This window comes from Aegilops tauschii, chromosome 1, assembly GCF_002575655.3.
Source record: "Aegilops tauschii subsp. strangulata cultivar AL8/78 chromosome 1, Aet v6.0, whole genome shotgun sequence".
Classification (NCBI taxonomy): Eukaryota; Viridiplantae; Streptophyta; class Magnoliopsida; order Poales; family Poaceae; genus Aegilops; species Aegilops tauschii.
In genome coordinates, this window is record NC_053035.3 from 319,479,270 (window position 1) to 319,494,308 (window position 15,039).

General features: G+C 46.0%; 2 protein-coding genes across 2 annotated transcripts; both read left to right on the plus strand.

The window, feature by feature from the left end:
• Positions 1-384: 384 nt before the first annotated feature.
• On the plus strand, positions 385-927 carry LOC109758462 (uncharacterized). Its single transcript, XM_020317321.1, has one exon. The coding sequence runs from the start codon at positions 385-387 to the stop codon at positions 925-927; it is 543 nt and encodes a 180-aa protein (XP_020172910.1).
• Positions 928-3,775: 2,848 nt separating this feature from the next.
• LOC109758372 (protein ARABIDILLO 1) lies at positions 3,776-14,625 on the plus strand. The gene is made up of 12 exons (XM_020317226.4): positions 3,776-5,568; positions 5,666-5,824; positions 5,912-5,992; positions 6,099-6,230; positions 7,222-7,349; positions 7,469-7,556; positions 7,956-8,050; positions 11,588-11,651; positions 11,945-12,120; positions 13,379-13,600; positions 13,729-13,813; positions 14,011-14,625. Exons 1-12 carry the CDS (start codon positions 4,159-4,161, stop codon positions 14,185-14,187), a joined length of 2,817 nt encoding a protein of 938 aa, XP_020172815.1. The 5' UTR covers positions 3,776-4,158; the 3' UTR covers positions 14,188-14,625.
• The last annotated feature ends 414 nt before the right edge of the window (positions 14,626-15,039 follow it).

The following is a 15,039-nucleotide window of genomic DNA, read 5'->3' on the forward strand; positions in this document are numbered from 1 at the left end:
TCACAAGGTACAATGGATAGTGGTGACGAGTTTTTCTTTCACAACTTCATTTGCTGATCGGATGATGAAGAGATGGTGGCTGCATTGGTCGCACATGAACACATTAGTAGGAAGTGGCCTCGGTACAGGGGGTCAATTCCCGGCCATGCTACGGCCTTGAACCACAATAGGGAGAAAGGCCACACCCTTCTCTATGCCGATTACTTTAAGGATGGTGCACTCTTCATGCCACATCAATTTTGTCACCGATTTTGAAGGAGAAGACATGTGTTCAGTCATATTCGCAAGGGAGTGGTCAAGCATGATCCATACTTTGAGTGCTAAGAGGATGCCCTAGGCAAGCTTGGTTTCTCTTCATACCAGAAATGCATTGCGGCTATCCGCATGCTTGCATATGGAATTCCTGGTGATCTTGTGGATGAGTATGTTCGTATGAGTGAGTCCACATGTCTCCCCTCAATGTATAGTTTTTGTACAGCCGTGGTGGAAATGTTCGGCCCTAAGTACCTCAGAGAGCCGACTGTCTCTGATACAGAGAGGTTGTTGGCGATCAATGCCGAGAGGGGCTTTCCAGGCATTCTTGGTAGTATAGATTGTATGCACTGGAAGTGGAAGAATTGTCCATTTGCTTGGCAGGGGCAGTACAAGGGGCATGTGAAAGGTGCCACTGTTATACTTGAATCCGTGGCTTCACAAGATCTCTGGATATGGCATTCTTTCTTCCTCATGGCTAGTTCTCAGAATGATATTAGTGTTCTTCAGCGGTCTCCGGTGTTTGCGAGGCTTGCAGAAGGCCACTCCCCAGAGGTCAACTTTGAGGTCAATGGCCACCGTTACAACAAGGGATATTACCTAGCTGATGGTATCTATCCTCAGTGGTCCACTCTTGTGAATACCATACCCAATCCGCAAGAAGAGAAGAGATAGAGGTTTGCCCAAATGCAGGAGAGTGCTAAGAAGGATGTGGAGCGTGCTTTCGGTGTGCTTCAGTCTCAGTGGGGTATCGTTCGTAACCCTGCATTGACATGGAGCACGAAGAAGCTTTGGGAGGTGATGACTGCTTGTGTGACCATGCACAACATGATCGTGGAGGATGAGCGTGATGATACCATAAACGACCAAGGGTTTGATTTCCAGGGTGAAAATGTTGAGCCTGAGCATGCACCTCCTGCAACCTTTGAACAGTTTGTCGAGTTTCATCAGGAATTGCGTGATTGACATACTCATGTCCAGCTCTAGGATGATTTGGTTGAGCACATGTGGACTCACATTGACAACCAGTAGATCTATTAATTTAGTTTCTTTTCATGCAAACAAATTTCGATTGGGTTGTAAGACTATTTGATATTGTTTTCTTTTGATTGGGTTGTAAGACTTTTGGACGTATAACAATTTGCTATGTTTAATTTGAACCATTTGATATGCATCATTTTAGTGTGCTAGTTGAACGGATTAGAGCCAAAATGCACCCACGCATTGGGCGCACGGCCGCCGCATCCAGAAATCTGGGCGGGCACGACCCCATTACCATCCCCAAACGGACGAAAAACGGATGAAACGGACGAAAAACGGATGAAACGGACGTCCGTTTGGGGTTGTGCGTCAGAGTTGGCCTGATGACGATGGCGTGCCTTCGGCTCGCTCAAGTGCTTGTAATCGTTGCTAAGTGGTCTAGAGATCTGGATGTAATTTTTTACTTCTAGTGTTCTTTGTACTATTTTGACAGTTGATGAATAGATCGAAGTTTTCGTAGAGTTAGTATAAAGTTAAGACACTTATTTTGGGACGGTGGGAGTATATATATATATTATACGAAGGGAGTAGTAGTAGAGATACACCTATGGTCGTGCCAGCGCTCTCTACTCCACCATGACGGCGGCGGGTATTTTCTTTTCCTTTTCTTTTGGACATCGATAACTGCCACACGTGTGGCACGATGGACACCCGCCCACACGACCCTGTGTGGCATACCCCGCAGGCAGCCCACACGACTTTGTGTGGGCGAATATTAGAACTGCCCACACGTGTGGCAGGAGGAGCATCCTACCACACGACTCCTTCGGTACAATGGGATCGATCTCACATACGAATTCGTTTGACAGGGAACCCACACCCCACACGCCTCCATCAGACCAGATCCCTTTTCCCTGTGAAAAAAGGAACAAAAAGCCCACTAACAACAAATTAAATGAAAAGGCCCAGTTTTTGGTTTTTTCTGTACAAATAAAAGCCCAGATTTTGCTCAGATACTAAAAAATGCCATCAGCTGCTTTGAAAATAGCAGAAAATGTCATTCGAGTTTAACCAAACTATTTGCCATTATATTTGTTTTTTTAACAATGGCAAAGGTTTATGAACACATATATAATGCCCAAAATGAAATATGGCAAATCTGCCATGACAACAAAAATCAATATTGCCATGTGAAAAAACGCAAAAAGTTGAAAAATTCATGTGAGAAGAACACACAAATTTGATAAGACAATAAAATATAAAAATGCAATTGCATTTTTAATTAAAAATGCCATCGAGTGCGTGTGGGCGAGATGCAAACGCCCACATGTGTGGGCGTTAGACTTTGGACGCCGATAACTGCCACACGTGTGGTGTATCGGGTGGTTGTGCCGCACGCCCTGTGTGGCACGGAGACGACCCCGCCCGCACGACCGCGTACGGGCGCGCGCCCCCGCACGAGCACGTCCGGGCGAGCGAGCGCGCGGCCCGCACGATCCGTCTCGGCCGTCGCCCCTCCCCGCCTGCGAGCCACACGCCCCGCGTGTCAGTAACCACGCGTCCTGCCGCGATTGCCATGGTCCGGACCTCTTCGGTTGCCATGTTGCTGAACTGCAGTTACCATGTTGCTGAACTACAGTTGCCATGGTTGCTCAACTGCAGTTGCCATCTTAGGTCAAAGTGTCGGATGCCATTTTTGGGCAACTGCAGCTGTTGCCATGTATGGTCTGGTCTACTACAGATACCATAATTTGAAAACTTTAGGAGTTGCCACCTACTAACACTGGACAGTTGCCATGTAGCACTAAAAAACATGGCAAAAAACATGTTTCGGTAAAAAGAGAGTTGCCATCTGCTTACAAGCGCGCTAGGGCAGTTGCCATGTATCCTGCAAAACACATGGCAACTGATAGCTTTTGGTGTGTGGGAGAGGAGACGGGCATGTGGGCGATGGTGGTATCTTTAGGAGTTGCCACCTACTAACACTAGACAGTTGCCATGTAGCGCTACAAAACAGACATGGCAATAACATGTTCGGGGTAAAAAGAGAGTTGCCATCTGCTCATGCTCACAAATAGGGCAGTTGCCATGTACCATTCCAAAACATAGCAAATGACAGCTTGGGTGTGGGAGAGTGGGAGAATGGGCAGTCGTAGGAGATGGGGAACAGAAGTGGTGTGCAGCGTGCGGGCGCGACAGCAGTTTCATCGCACGCCCTGACTGGCGAAACATTGACCGCGGAGAGAAACCGGCGTGCGGCGAACTCCCTCACACCCACACACATGAGTTGTCCTACGTGGCACACAAAAACAACCTTTTCATACCGAGATTCGTGCAAAGGGCGCTGGACGATGATGAAGGCGCGTGGGCGTTAGTGTTTTCGTAGACTTTTCGTTTCTTTTTCGAACAGGTGTGCATATCTACTGGAACGTTTTTTCTATCCGAATAGGTGTGCGTATCCGGAGGCCCAAAATACGCCTACGCAGCCACGCACGCGCGTATCCGCATACGATATATATACGGCCCCGGCATCCTCCTCCACTCCCCTTTTCCTTCCCTGTCACCGCACGGCAGGAGACATACATACAGAGGCGGGCGGGGGGAGGAGGAGGGAGGAAAGGGGAGGGAACCACCCCGTCCGAGCCGACTTTGGATCCACCCACCTCCCGACGACGATCCGGTCGCAAATCGGAGCTGCCGCCAGCTCCCCTCTCCCCTGCTCCGCTCGCCGAACGGACCCGTTACTTCTACTCGGATCCCTGAGCTGGTCCGGTTGGCCTAATACGCGCGCCGGAGCTCGATCTCGCGCCGGGAGGCTGGCCGATTGCTGATTCGGGGCCGGATTTGGGTGCCGGGCGTGTCGTGGCGTGCGGGTGAGGCGTGCGGGAGCTAGGGTTCCGGCGGGCGGGCGCGCGCGCCGGCGAGATGACGACCCGGCGGGTGAGGCGGCGCACGTGCAGGGACAAGGGGAAGGGGAAGGAGGTTGTGGAGGACGGGCGCGCGGTGGAGGCGGGCTCATCGCCGCCGCGGGACTGGGCGCCGGCGGGGGATGGGGATGGGGGCGGCGAGGCGGTGGCCGGCGAGGCCGTGGACTGGACGCTGCTTCCGGATGACACGGTGCTGCAGCTATTTGGCCGGCTGAGCTACCGCGACCGCGCCAGCTTGGGGGCGACCTGCCAGACGTGGAGGGGGCTCGGGTCGTCGCCGTGCCTGTGGAGCACGCTCGACCTCCGTGCCCACCGTTGCGACGCTGAGGTCGCCTCGTCGCTGGCCTCGCGATGCGGGGGCCTGCAGCGGCTGCGGCTGCGGGGCCATGAGGCGGCTGTGGCGGTGGCCTCCGCCCTCGGCGCCCGCGACCTCCGAGAGGTGGTGGCCGAGGGCTGCAGGGGACTCACTGACGCCACCCTTGCAGTCCTCGCCGCTCGACACGAGGCGCTGGAGAGCCTCCAGATCGGTCCAGACCCCCTTGAGCGCATCTCCAGCGACGCCGTCCGCCATGTCGCTCTTTGCTGCTCCCGCCTCCGTCGCCTCCACCTCTCGGGTCTCCGTGAAGTTGACTCTGATGCCATAGGAGCGCTGGCGCGCTACTGCCCCCTCCTTGAGGACGTCGCCTTGCTCGACTGTGGCACTGTAGATGAGGCTGCCCTTGGTGACATCCACTCCCTCCGATTCCTCTCTATAGCAGGATGCTACAACGTGAAGTGGGCTACAGCATCCGCCTCATGGGCCCAGCTTCCCTTGCTAGTCGCCGTCGACGTCTCCCGCACTGATGTCTCTCCAAATGCTGTCGCTCGTCTAATCTCCCACTCCAAAACCCTCGAGCTTATATGTGCTCTTAACTGCAAATTCGTCGAAGAGGAACAAGCACACAGTCCCACTGCATTTAGCAACTCCAAGGGCAAGCTTGTGCTTACCATCACATGCCCCATTTTTAAATCACTCGCTTCACTGTTTCCTGGCGAGGCTGTGGAGGAGCACGGCGTGTTCAATGAGTGTAATTGGAGGAACAAAAGGAAAATACTTGGTGTCATGATGAACTGGCTCGAGTGGGTCCTATCACAGTCGCTTCTTCGGATTGCGGAGTGCAATCCATATGGCATGGATGACTTCTGGTTGCAGCAGGGCACATCAATGCTGCTGAGCCTGGTGAAGAGCTCACAGGAGGATGTGCAGGAGCGTGCAGCTACAACAATTGCTACATTTGTGGTTATTGACGATGAAACTGCGAATGTGGATGCTGCAAGGTCGGAGGCGGTAATGCGGGATGGAGGCATTCCACTTCTGCTGGACCTTGCAAGGTGCTCAAGGGTGAGTGCACAGTCTGAAGCAGCAAAGGTAATAAATTATTTGGCCAAACTCATGGGTTCTCAGTATTTGTTTTCTATACTATTCTGGTATATCATTTAGTCACATTGGTTATGTCTCTGTTCAGGCTATTGCCAACCTATCGGTGAATGCAAAGGTTGCAAAGGTGGTTGCAGATGAAGGAGGTATCGCCATTTTCACTAATTTGGCTAAGTCGACGAATCGACTTGTTGCTGAAGAAGCTGCTGGTGGCCTTTGGAATCTCTCCGTGGGTGAGGAGCACAAGGTTGTTATTGTCTAAATGCTGATTCTTATTGCTTGCTTTGATGTCCGTATCACTCGTGCTAATAATTGATTGATTTCTCATTTTCAGGCGGCTATTGCGGCAGCTGGTGGTATAAAGGCTTTGGTTGATCTTATATTTCGTTGGCCTGCTGGGACTGATGGAGTTCTTGTATGGAACTTTTAAACTTCACATTTTCAGCAACTTCCAACTATACCTGCTGATTTGCTGCCAGCCATCCTTTTTGTGACTTTGCTCTACCTCTTTTTTCTATTAGGAACGTGCTGCTGGTGCGCTTGCAAACCTAGCTGCTGATGACAAGTGCAGCCTGGAAGTCGCAAAGGCTGGTGGTGTCCATGCTTTGGTTACACTTGCTCGATCATGTAAACTTGAGGGCGTCCTAGAACAGGTAAGCTGCATTGTGTCTTCATGCTTGTCCAGTTTTGTTCTATACGTATAAACTAGTAAAATTTTATGCTATATCTCCTAAATTGTCAACCAATACTACACATTCCGCAGAACAGACACATTTTACGATGTAGGAAAAACATGAGTAAAGAACATACTCCCTCTGTAAAGAAATATAAGTTTAGATCACTAAAGTAGCGATCTAAACGCTCTTATATTACTTTACGGAGGGAGTACAAGTTTTCATCTTCAATGCTCCATACTTTTACAGAGGGACACATACCATCTGCAGCTTATTTCTTGCCTATTGAACTTTTGCCCTGCAATATATGCACCATTTCGATCATTTATAGTGCATCTTCCAGGCACCAATGCAAACATTTCTTGCATGGATAGCTACAATTTTATCGTGCTTGTCCAAGAGCACTCTTATGACACGTCCCATGCAAATTTTACAACTCGTGTTCCCATCAAGAAACAGAAGTCTGTAACCTGTGGTACTGAACCCGTGTCTGATATTCCCTCAAAAAAAGAAAAAAAGAAACCATGTCTGATATGCTGACTAGCTTCATACCATTTCGGTGTAAGTAGAAAACACACTTCAATATAACATCTTAAGTCTTTTAAACCTGCTTGAAACCATTTTGCTTTAGAGGGCAGCCCGGTGCACGTAGCTCCCGCTTGCGCAGGGTCCGGGGAAAGGTCCGGCCACTTTGGGTCTATAGTACGCAGCCTTTCCCTATATTTCTGCAAGAGGCTGTTTCCAGGACTCGAACCTGTGACCATGCGTGACCTCATGGTCACAAGGCAACAGCTTTACCGCTGCAGCAAGGCTCCCCTCTTCACCTACATTTCGCTAAGGCATTTATGAAATAGTAGCAGTTCTCCGCTTCATCTTAAGCTCTAGAAGTAAATGTCTTACATACATATTTTGTCCTCTTTATGTTCACCCCTGTTTTGTTATTTGCTAATGCTATGTTTGTTATGCATAGGCGGCAAGGGCTCTAGCCAACTTAGCTGCACATGGAGATAACAACAACAATAATGCGGCTGTAGGTCAGGAAGCAGGGGCTCTTGAGGCATTAGTGCAACTAACATGTTCTCAAAACGAGGGTGTAAGGTATAGCTCTAATTGACATGCTTTCACTTTTATGGTTTGAAGTTGTAATATTAGCTTTCCTTAATGTATACGACATTGATCTGAGGTAATATTGTGCTTTTTATTTAAAATTCAATCAGGCAAGAGGCTGCTGGTGCTTTGTGGAACCTATCATTTGATGATAGGAATCGTGAAGCTATTGCTGCTGCGGGGGGTGTTGAAGCATTGGTAATACCTTTTATCTTATTAACCAAACTGTCTTAGGCTTTGCATTCTTTGACCAACACTACCTGTTAGGTTCTCCATCTAAATTTACATGATCTCTCTGAATAGGTTTGTGCTCAATGGATTAGTGTGAAATACAAAAATTCAAGTATAATAATTTTCATTCAAAGAAGGCTGAAGTTATTGTGGAGCAATTTAGTTAGAACTGTGTGTCATGAATTCTTAGTATTTAGGGGCAGACATTTAACTAGCAAGCTTGTAACTTCCTCTGAGGAATCATTTATTATGCTGCTAGCCAGGACTCGAAAATGTTTCTTTGGGAATTACTGTGTCACCTGTCTTTTCTTAAGCCTACTTAATAGGAGAGCTGTCTTTTTCACGTATATGGCATTCGTATTTTAGGTTTCACTTGCACAACAATGTCTGAATGCTTCGGAAGGCCTTCAGGAGAGAGCTGCTGGCGCATTATGGGGACTATCTGTCTCAGAATCGAACAGGTAACTTACTATACTAGTATACTATCTAGTTGTTACAATACTCTCACTAGTGATCTATGGAAGTACTCCCAACAATGATGCTTATGCATTTTTCTGCTCGAGTTTATATATTCGGCAACTTTTCGAAGTCACTGAAAGGTCTTACTACTTACTGCCAGTTATTCTATGGTGTCTGCTATTTAAGACATAATGATCCTTGCAGATAACTTCTTACCATCAAAGAGTCTGCCTACCTTTATTCACTAAACTTGCAGCACATACCAACTTCCTCTATTTTTAGGAGTGCATTTGTGATAGCTGCATATGAGATGGACATGTTGATCGGAAATAAATCTTAATGGAAATTCCAATGTACTGATGGAAGTGATAAATGGCTGTGTAGTGTCAATCAAGAAAAGGAAGTCTAGTCAATACTTTAGGGTGTGTTTGGTTGAGGAACCAAATGGAATGGAATGGAATGGTTCCATTCCAGTAGAATGGATCGGTTCCGTTCCCGTGTTTGGTTTCAGTCACCAAGTGGAATGGAATGGTTCTGTTCTTGCATTTGGCTAGAGAGATGAAACGAGATGAATTTGATTCAGCCAAAAGGTTTTAAAGTTCTTAAGATACATTTGTTACACTGTTAGAACTGCCAAATAACCTTGGGATTATTAGTTGCTCAAGAAACATGGCTGAACAAGTCATGAGCACCTAAAACAAGAAAAATAAATCCAAGTATGTTGGCCATCTCAGTAACAACTACTCAACTCCACAACTACACATTTATGTCAGTGTAAGTGTACTGACAGGAAAAGGATCATAACACACAAGCATCTACAAATCTTATAAGCTGATCCATAGGAATTGTTGTAGTAACCATCCAAACAAAATCTGAAAGGAATTAAAAAACTGCTCATTCAACATTCTTAATTCTGTTTAGCACCTTATTATTTGGTTTCAGAAACACAAACTAAAATAGACAAAGATCAAGAAAATCGAGAGGGTTTCCCCGTGCTCCATCGTGACCCTGTCGTGTGCATGTCCCAGCCAAGCCTGGCTTCCTTCAACAGGAGCTCGCCGCTCACATCCATGTTGCCACCACCTGCCGCTGGTCTTCTTGACCCCCTTGCCGATTATGACCTCATTGTGTGCACATCTCAGCCCAGCTCGGCGTCCTTCAATAGGAGCAGCCGCCGTAGTAGCCGCCTTACCGCTGCTTGCCCAAAGCGCCTACTGCCAGCTTGCCGCCCCTTCTCCTCTCGGTCTACCACGCCATGAGGAAGAGACGAGGGAGAGGTGGCGCCGTTCATGAGGGAGAGGCTGGCGCCGATTGATCGAGAGGCAGAGAGACGAGGGAGTGGCAGCGCTGATGGGAATAGGGTTTGGAGTTGGGAGGGAGGTGAGTGAATCAGCGAGGAAGGTGAGATGCGTCCTGTTCCACGTGATTCCTGTGATTTGGAGGTAGGAGTGAGTTCCGGATCTTGGCCGAATATTCGCTTGGTGGGAACTAGTGGTTTCCAGTTCCATTTGTCTACCAAACACAGGAATGAGGCCCAGGTACAGGTTCCATTCCACTTGGTGACCGAAACCAAACACACCCTAAAAGAAGACCCGTCCTGTACCTGTTAAATTGTTAAATTTGAATCTGTTCAGAATCCATGACTTCTTTTTGGATAGATCGAAAAAATAGGTGATTTGGATACAAATGCATTTCTTTAGAACAGGATGAAACAAACAAACATCAACACCATATGTCATACAAAAAAACATTTTGGAGTATCACTTGGAGAAACTTCTCATACCTTTATGTTCATGAGCCATCTGTATGCAGGGAGAGTCGTGTGCAGCTCTTCATGCAGTGCATAGTGATCCCTCTAGTTCAAATGTTGTATTGTATTTAACATGAAATTCAAAAACATCCTGCCACTTGTATGCCAAATTTGGAACCTAACAATTCATAAACTAGCCTGCTCCATCTCTCCCTTCGTTCGGCTTGAGTGTACTTTGATATTTACAGTCTGTTCTTCTCCATCTCTTCCGCATGGTAGGCTCCTGCTTGGTAAAGGATCTTGACCAAACTGCTCAAAACATATAAATCTTGCTTGCATGGCATTCGGTCGGAAGATTAACCCTCATCATGATGCAGCCGTGGGAAAAAAAGGGAAAATTTTGAACATCTTCGAACTTATCATTCACACCATCCTTGTTTAGAATACCGGGTTGGCAATCATGCAAACGAGGAATTTACGGCCTTGATGCTAACCTTTTGGTCCACTGCTGGGGCTTCTTGGTTCATTCTCCCTATTCACTGGTCTGAGCCTCCAACTCAGAAGTCAGTACGCTCTTGTCGGCCCACTGCTCCAGTCTCCTGCCTTGCTCGCAGATCTTGTCACCTGTGTATATCATGGCCAACGGCCTGCTCGTCCGCCAGCACCGCACGGCGCTTGACCTCGTCTCCGTTGACCAGATCCATGTGTGGCTCCCACGTCACCTTGTCTCCACAGCTTGAGTAGTACTCCCTCCGTCCGAAAAAACTTGTCCCTCAAATGGATGTATCTAGCACCAAGTTAGTGCCAGATACATCCATTTGAGTGACAAGTTTGGGACAAGTTTTTTCGGACTGAGGGAGTACCAAACAGAACACTCTGGAAATGCTACAAATCAAACAGAACACTCCCACGTCACCTTGTCTCCACTTAAGATTTCAGTTTGAGTAGTACCAAACAGAACACTCTGGAAATGCTACAAATCAAAGGCAGAGAGGCCAGGGGACGATGATCTGATCCAACGGGAACTCCATCTTCCTCGGCTACTTGCCCACCCTCACGACCGTCTTTAGCTCGACTGGCACGGCGAGTGGCCTTCTTCTTCCACCGTATGAATCAGGTTTTTTTAGCGAACAATATGAATCAGGTGGCCCTGTTGCAGTGTTATTATTCCACCCTCTAGCACCATCTGGAAGCAGCACTGACAAATCTCGAGCATGGGCCGAAATAAATATCATGTACTCCCTCCGATCCATATTAATTGACGCATACTTAGTACAACTTAAGTCGTACTAAGTGTGCGTCAGTTAATATGGATTGGAGGGAGTACCATGGTCCATCCGTTAGCATGTATCCTGGGCCAGCAGTACACCCACCAGATGTCAAACAGGGGTCCTGTGTGTGGGCCCATTGTATACACTTCATGGCCATACATGGCCATCAATACTGGACTTTCTGCACGCTTGTATGTGTTCCGAAAGTAATCTTGTCACAGATCATCATGCCTTGTTCGGTGGCCCAGTCTTGTTTCTTCTTAGTCGGTCTAATATTAGACTTGTTGCAGTAAGAAGAAAAGGAAACAATTATTTTCTAGTACTTGTATAAAATAAAACAAAAAAGTGTTTTCAGGAATCTGCATCTTATCTCTTTTCTTCTGTCAATCTTTGATGTTTTTTGTGCCATAACGGAGGGGTTTGACTGCTAACTTTATAAGACTTTTCCTCCATCAGCTTTTAGCTATTCATTCATCATTTGACATAGTTGGTCATAACTTTTGCATTACGATTGTCAGCATCGCAATTGGGCAGGAGGGTGGCGTTGCACCATTGCTCACAATGGCACAGTCAGAGGTTGAAGTAAGTTTCCCTTATACTTAAGATTTCATGCCTGGATGCATACTGTTACTAAAGAGCTTCAATTGTTTTCTTCCTCATGACCTGATCTATGCCCTTCTGTTTGGCAGTAGGCAACACATCTGTAGATTATCTGTTCGTTAACAGTTTGATTTCAAATAAATTAGACATTTTCGTTTTGAGGGCCCTTGATTTCCTGTTAACTTTTACCCCTACTCTATTGTCCTAGGTGATTACGTAGTTCATGTCTACAGTTGCTACATATTGTTAGACCTGATGACTCACTATTGCTGCAGGATGTTCATGAGACAGCTGCAGGGGCATTGTGGAATCTTGCTTTCTATTCCAGCAATGCTCACCGTATAGTTGAAGAAGGTGGGGTGCCTATCCTTGTGCACCTTTGCTCATCATCAGGGTCAAAGATGGCTCGGTTCATGTCTGCGCTAGCCCTTGCCTATATGTTTGATGGAAGGTACACTTTTTGTGAAACTGACCATTCTTGTTTGTTTTTCGATATTATCTGTCCGTACGTTTAGAGTTACACAAAGACCGCAAGCAGGTTAACAATATGCAATCCTGCTATATTATTGATTTTATCCTGTAGTGTTAGCTTCAAAATTCGGTTCATCTAATTGATCATGATGTACTTCTCGTAGAGTGAACTAAACAGTTGACACCATGCTTCCTGGCTTTGATGAAAATCAGTTATTCCAATAACTTCGATAGCAGCTTCTGGGTTACATACAAAATTTTGTACCACCTCCATTTCATACTAGTAGGTGTATTATGATTCGTTCAGATAAGGGTTTGACCAACATTTTATGTCCCAAACCCTTGTCTTAATGAATCGTAGTAAGCCTTATATTGTGAAATGGAGAGAGTATATAAGTGGTTTGTGAAGTAGTTGGAGATTTCAATTATGTTGCCCGTGCCAGCGGAATATTTTTCATCAATAAGCCAGTTTTGTAGATTCGAGAATTTCATTGTTAACATCTAGAGAGCACAGTGGGTCAGTGTTAATTGTTCTTAAGTTTTCTGATTAATAAATCAGAAATGATCTTATTTATTGTGTGCAGTTGTGTGGTACTGTATTATGGTTATCATGAGTGTCGCTTGGTTTCCAGGGTCATGCTGCCTAGCTTATTGGCTTACTGCATTGTTCATTGTCACAGTTAGTCTAGGTGACTTATTAAGCCTTATGTGCATCATTGTTTGACAGTGCAAGTGAAACAGAAGCACTGCATCTTCGTATTCCATGATGTAGAATGAAGTTATGAGAAATTAAACACAATTGTCATTTCTGTTTATTAGTTTATTGTAGATCAACATATTGTTGGCATAAAGTACTGTTGCCTTAGGCTGTATGAGATAGATATTTTTCTTTTTGGACTCAGAATTTTGTGCACTAGTATTTGTATACGGGTCTGAATATATTTTGCATTTACTTGGAAGGTCAGCTAGCTATAGAAGCTTAGACACGGTTTGCCATGGTTCGCTAGTCTTTTTTAGGATGTTCAATTGCTGCATGTATTCCTTAAGTAATTACTCCCTCTGTAAAGAAATATAAGATCGTTTAGATTCACTCTGTAGTGATCTAAACGATCTTATATTTCTTTACAGAGGGAGTATATTGTAAGCTGATTGGCAGAAATTTGGTATTTATTGCTGATGCACAAGATTATCTTATCAAGGAAATTTCATGTCATAATCTGAAATATGTGATCTGACAGAATGGATGAGGCCGCCATTGTTGGGACATCGTCTGAGGGCAGTTCCAAAGGTGTTAACGTCGAGGGAGCTAGAAGAATGGCTTTGAAGCATATAGAGACCTTTGTGTTGACGTTTTCAGATCCACAGGTGTTCTCTATGGCTGCAGCTTCCTCAGCACCAGCAGCGCTATCTCAGGTTGCCGAAGCAGTGTTCATACAAGAAGCTGGACACCTGAGATGCAGGTTTGGCTTTACATTTCGTGTTTATTTCGTTCATCTTATTTGAATCTTTTCGTTCATCTTATTTGAACCTTCCATTATGATTTGAATGCATTTGGTGAACATAGTTCTAATACCTTTACTTCCTCCAGTGGTGCTGAGATAGGTAGATTTATTGCCATGCTTCGGAATCCTACACCAGTTCTTCGTGCGTGTGCTGCATTTGCCCTTCTTCAGGTTTGTTTTCCTTCACTGGTAAATAGGGAAGATGAACTGAAATTGTTTCCTGTTCAAAGGGACCAGGCCTAATCTCTATCTAAAAAAGTTATCTCCGTCTTTGTTTCTGTTTTGGCTGATGCAAACAGATCTTAGTTTTCTGGTAACACTGTTTCTCCTATGATCTGACGAGACATACTCTTCAAAATGCTATGCAGTTCTCAATCCCGGGAGGTCGACATGCAACACACCATGCGGACCTTCTGCAAAATGTAGGAGCGGCTCGGGTCTTGCGTGCAGCGGCGGCAGCAACATCAGCTTCCATTGAGGCCAAAGTGTTCGCCAGAATTGTCCTTAGGAATCTGGAACACCATCAGGCAGGGACTTCAACCTGAAAACACAATGGCGAGCACAAGCGCGACTAATTCTCCAACAGGGTATGACTTCTAACCTTTGGCCCCAGAATGGATGCAAACTCGCGGTTAAGTTGTCGCCGGCATTTGAAGCTGCCGCGCAAGCTGTGACCTTGGAACTTCCACCTTGAGGAGAACTGTCAGAAGAGATGAATGAACGTTCAACCGGCAGCTGTTGAGTGTGCAATTTTCCTGTTGTTTGTCTGATGTGTAAAAGTAACTTAAAAAGTGTTAGCGTTAGCATCGGCAGGACGTAGAGAACTTTTATGGTATATAGAAAGTTAAGAGTGTTTGTTATCGGTTGATTTAATTTAACAAGGTGAGCGGCAGCGGGTGACATTGTTAGGCTGCTCCACCTGTCGCATACATGTAAAACTTTGTAGATGTATACTGCTTTGTTATATGAACGTCCCGTGGATATGTGCTCCTGTGCTTTGTGCAAATTAAACGCGCCGTTATATCAGTTAGAGATCCATTTTAACTAGGTTTACTTGTTAGAATCTCTCAAAAACTGCGACTGTAAATCTAAAAAAAAGCTGCGATTGTAGGGAGTTTCTTTTTAGACGTCGATAACTACGGAACGTTCGGTCTAGCCCGGCCGAACGATTTCGTTCGGGACGAGAGGCCTCCAGCCCGAATGCCCATTCCCACTTCCCCTACAGGCCCTTTTTTAGGAACACCGCCTTACAGGCCTCTTCTCTGTAGAAACAAAAAAAAAAAAAGCCCAGAAGACATAAAAAGCCCTTTTTTGTTGGGACAAAATAAACACAAGCCTTTTTTTTGCCGGGACAAAAATTTGTCATGGATCATATGTAAAGTAAAATATTCAAAGAA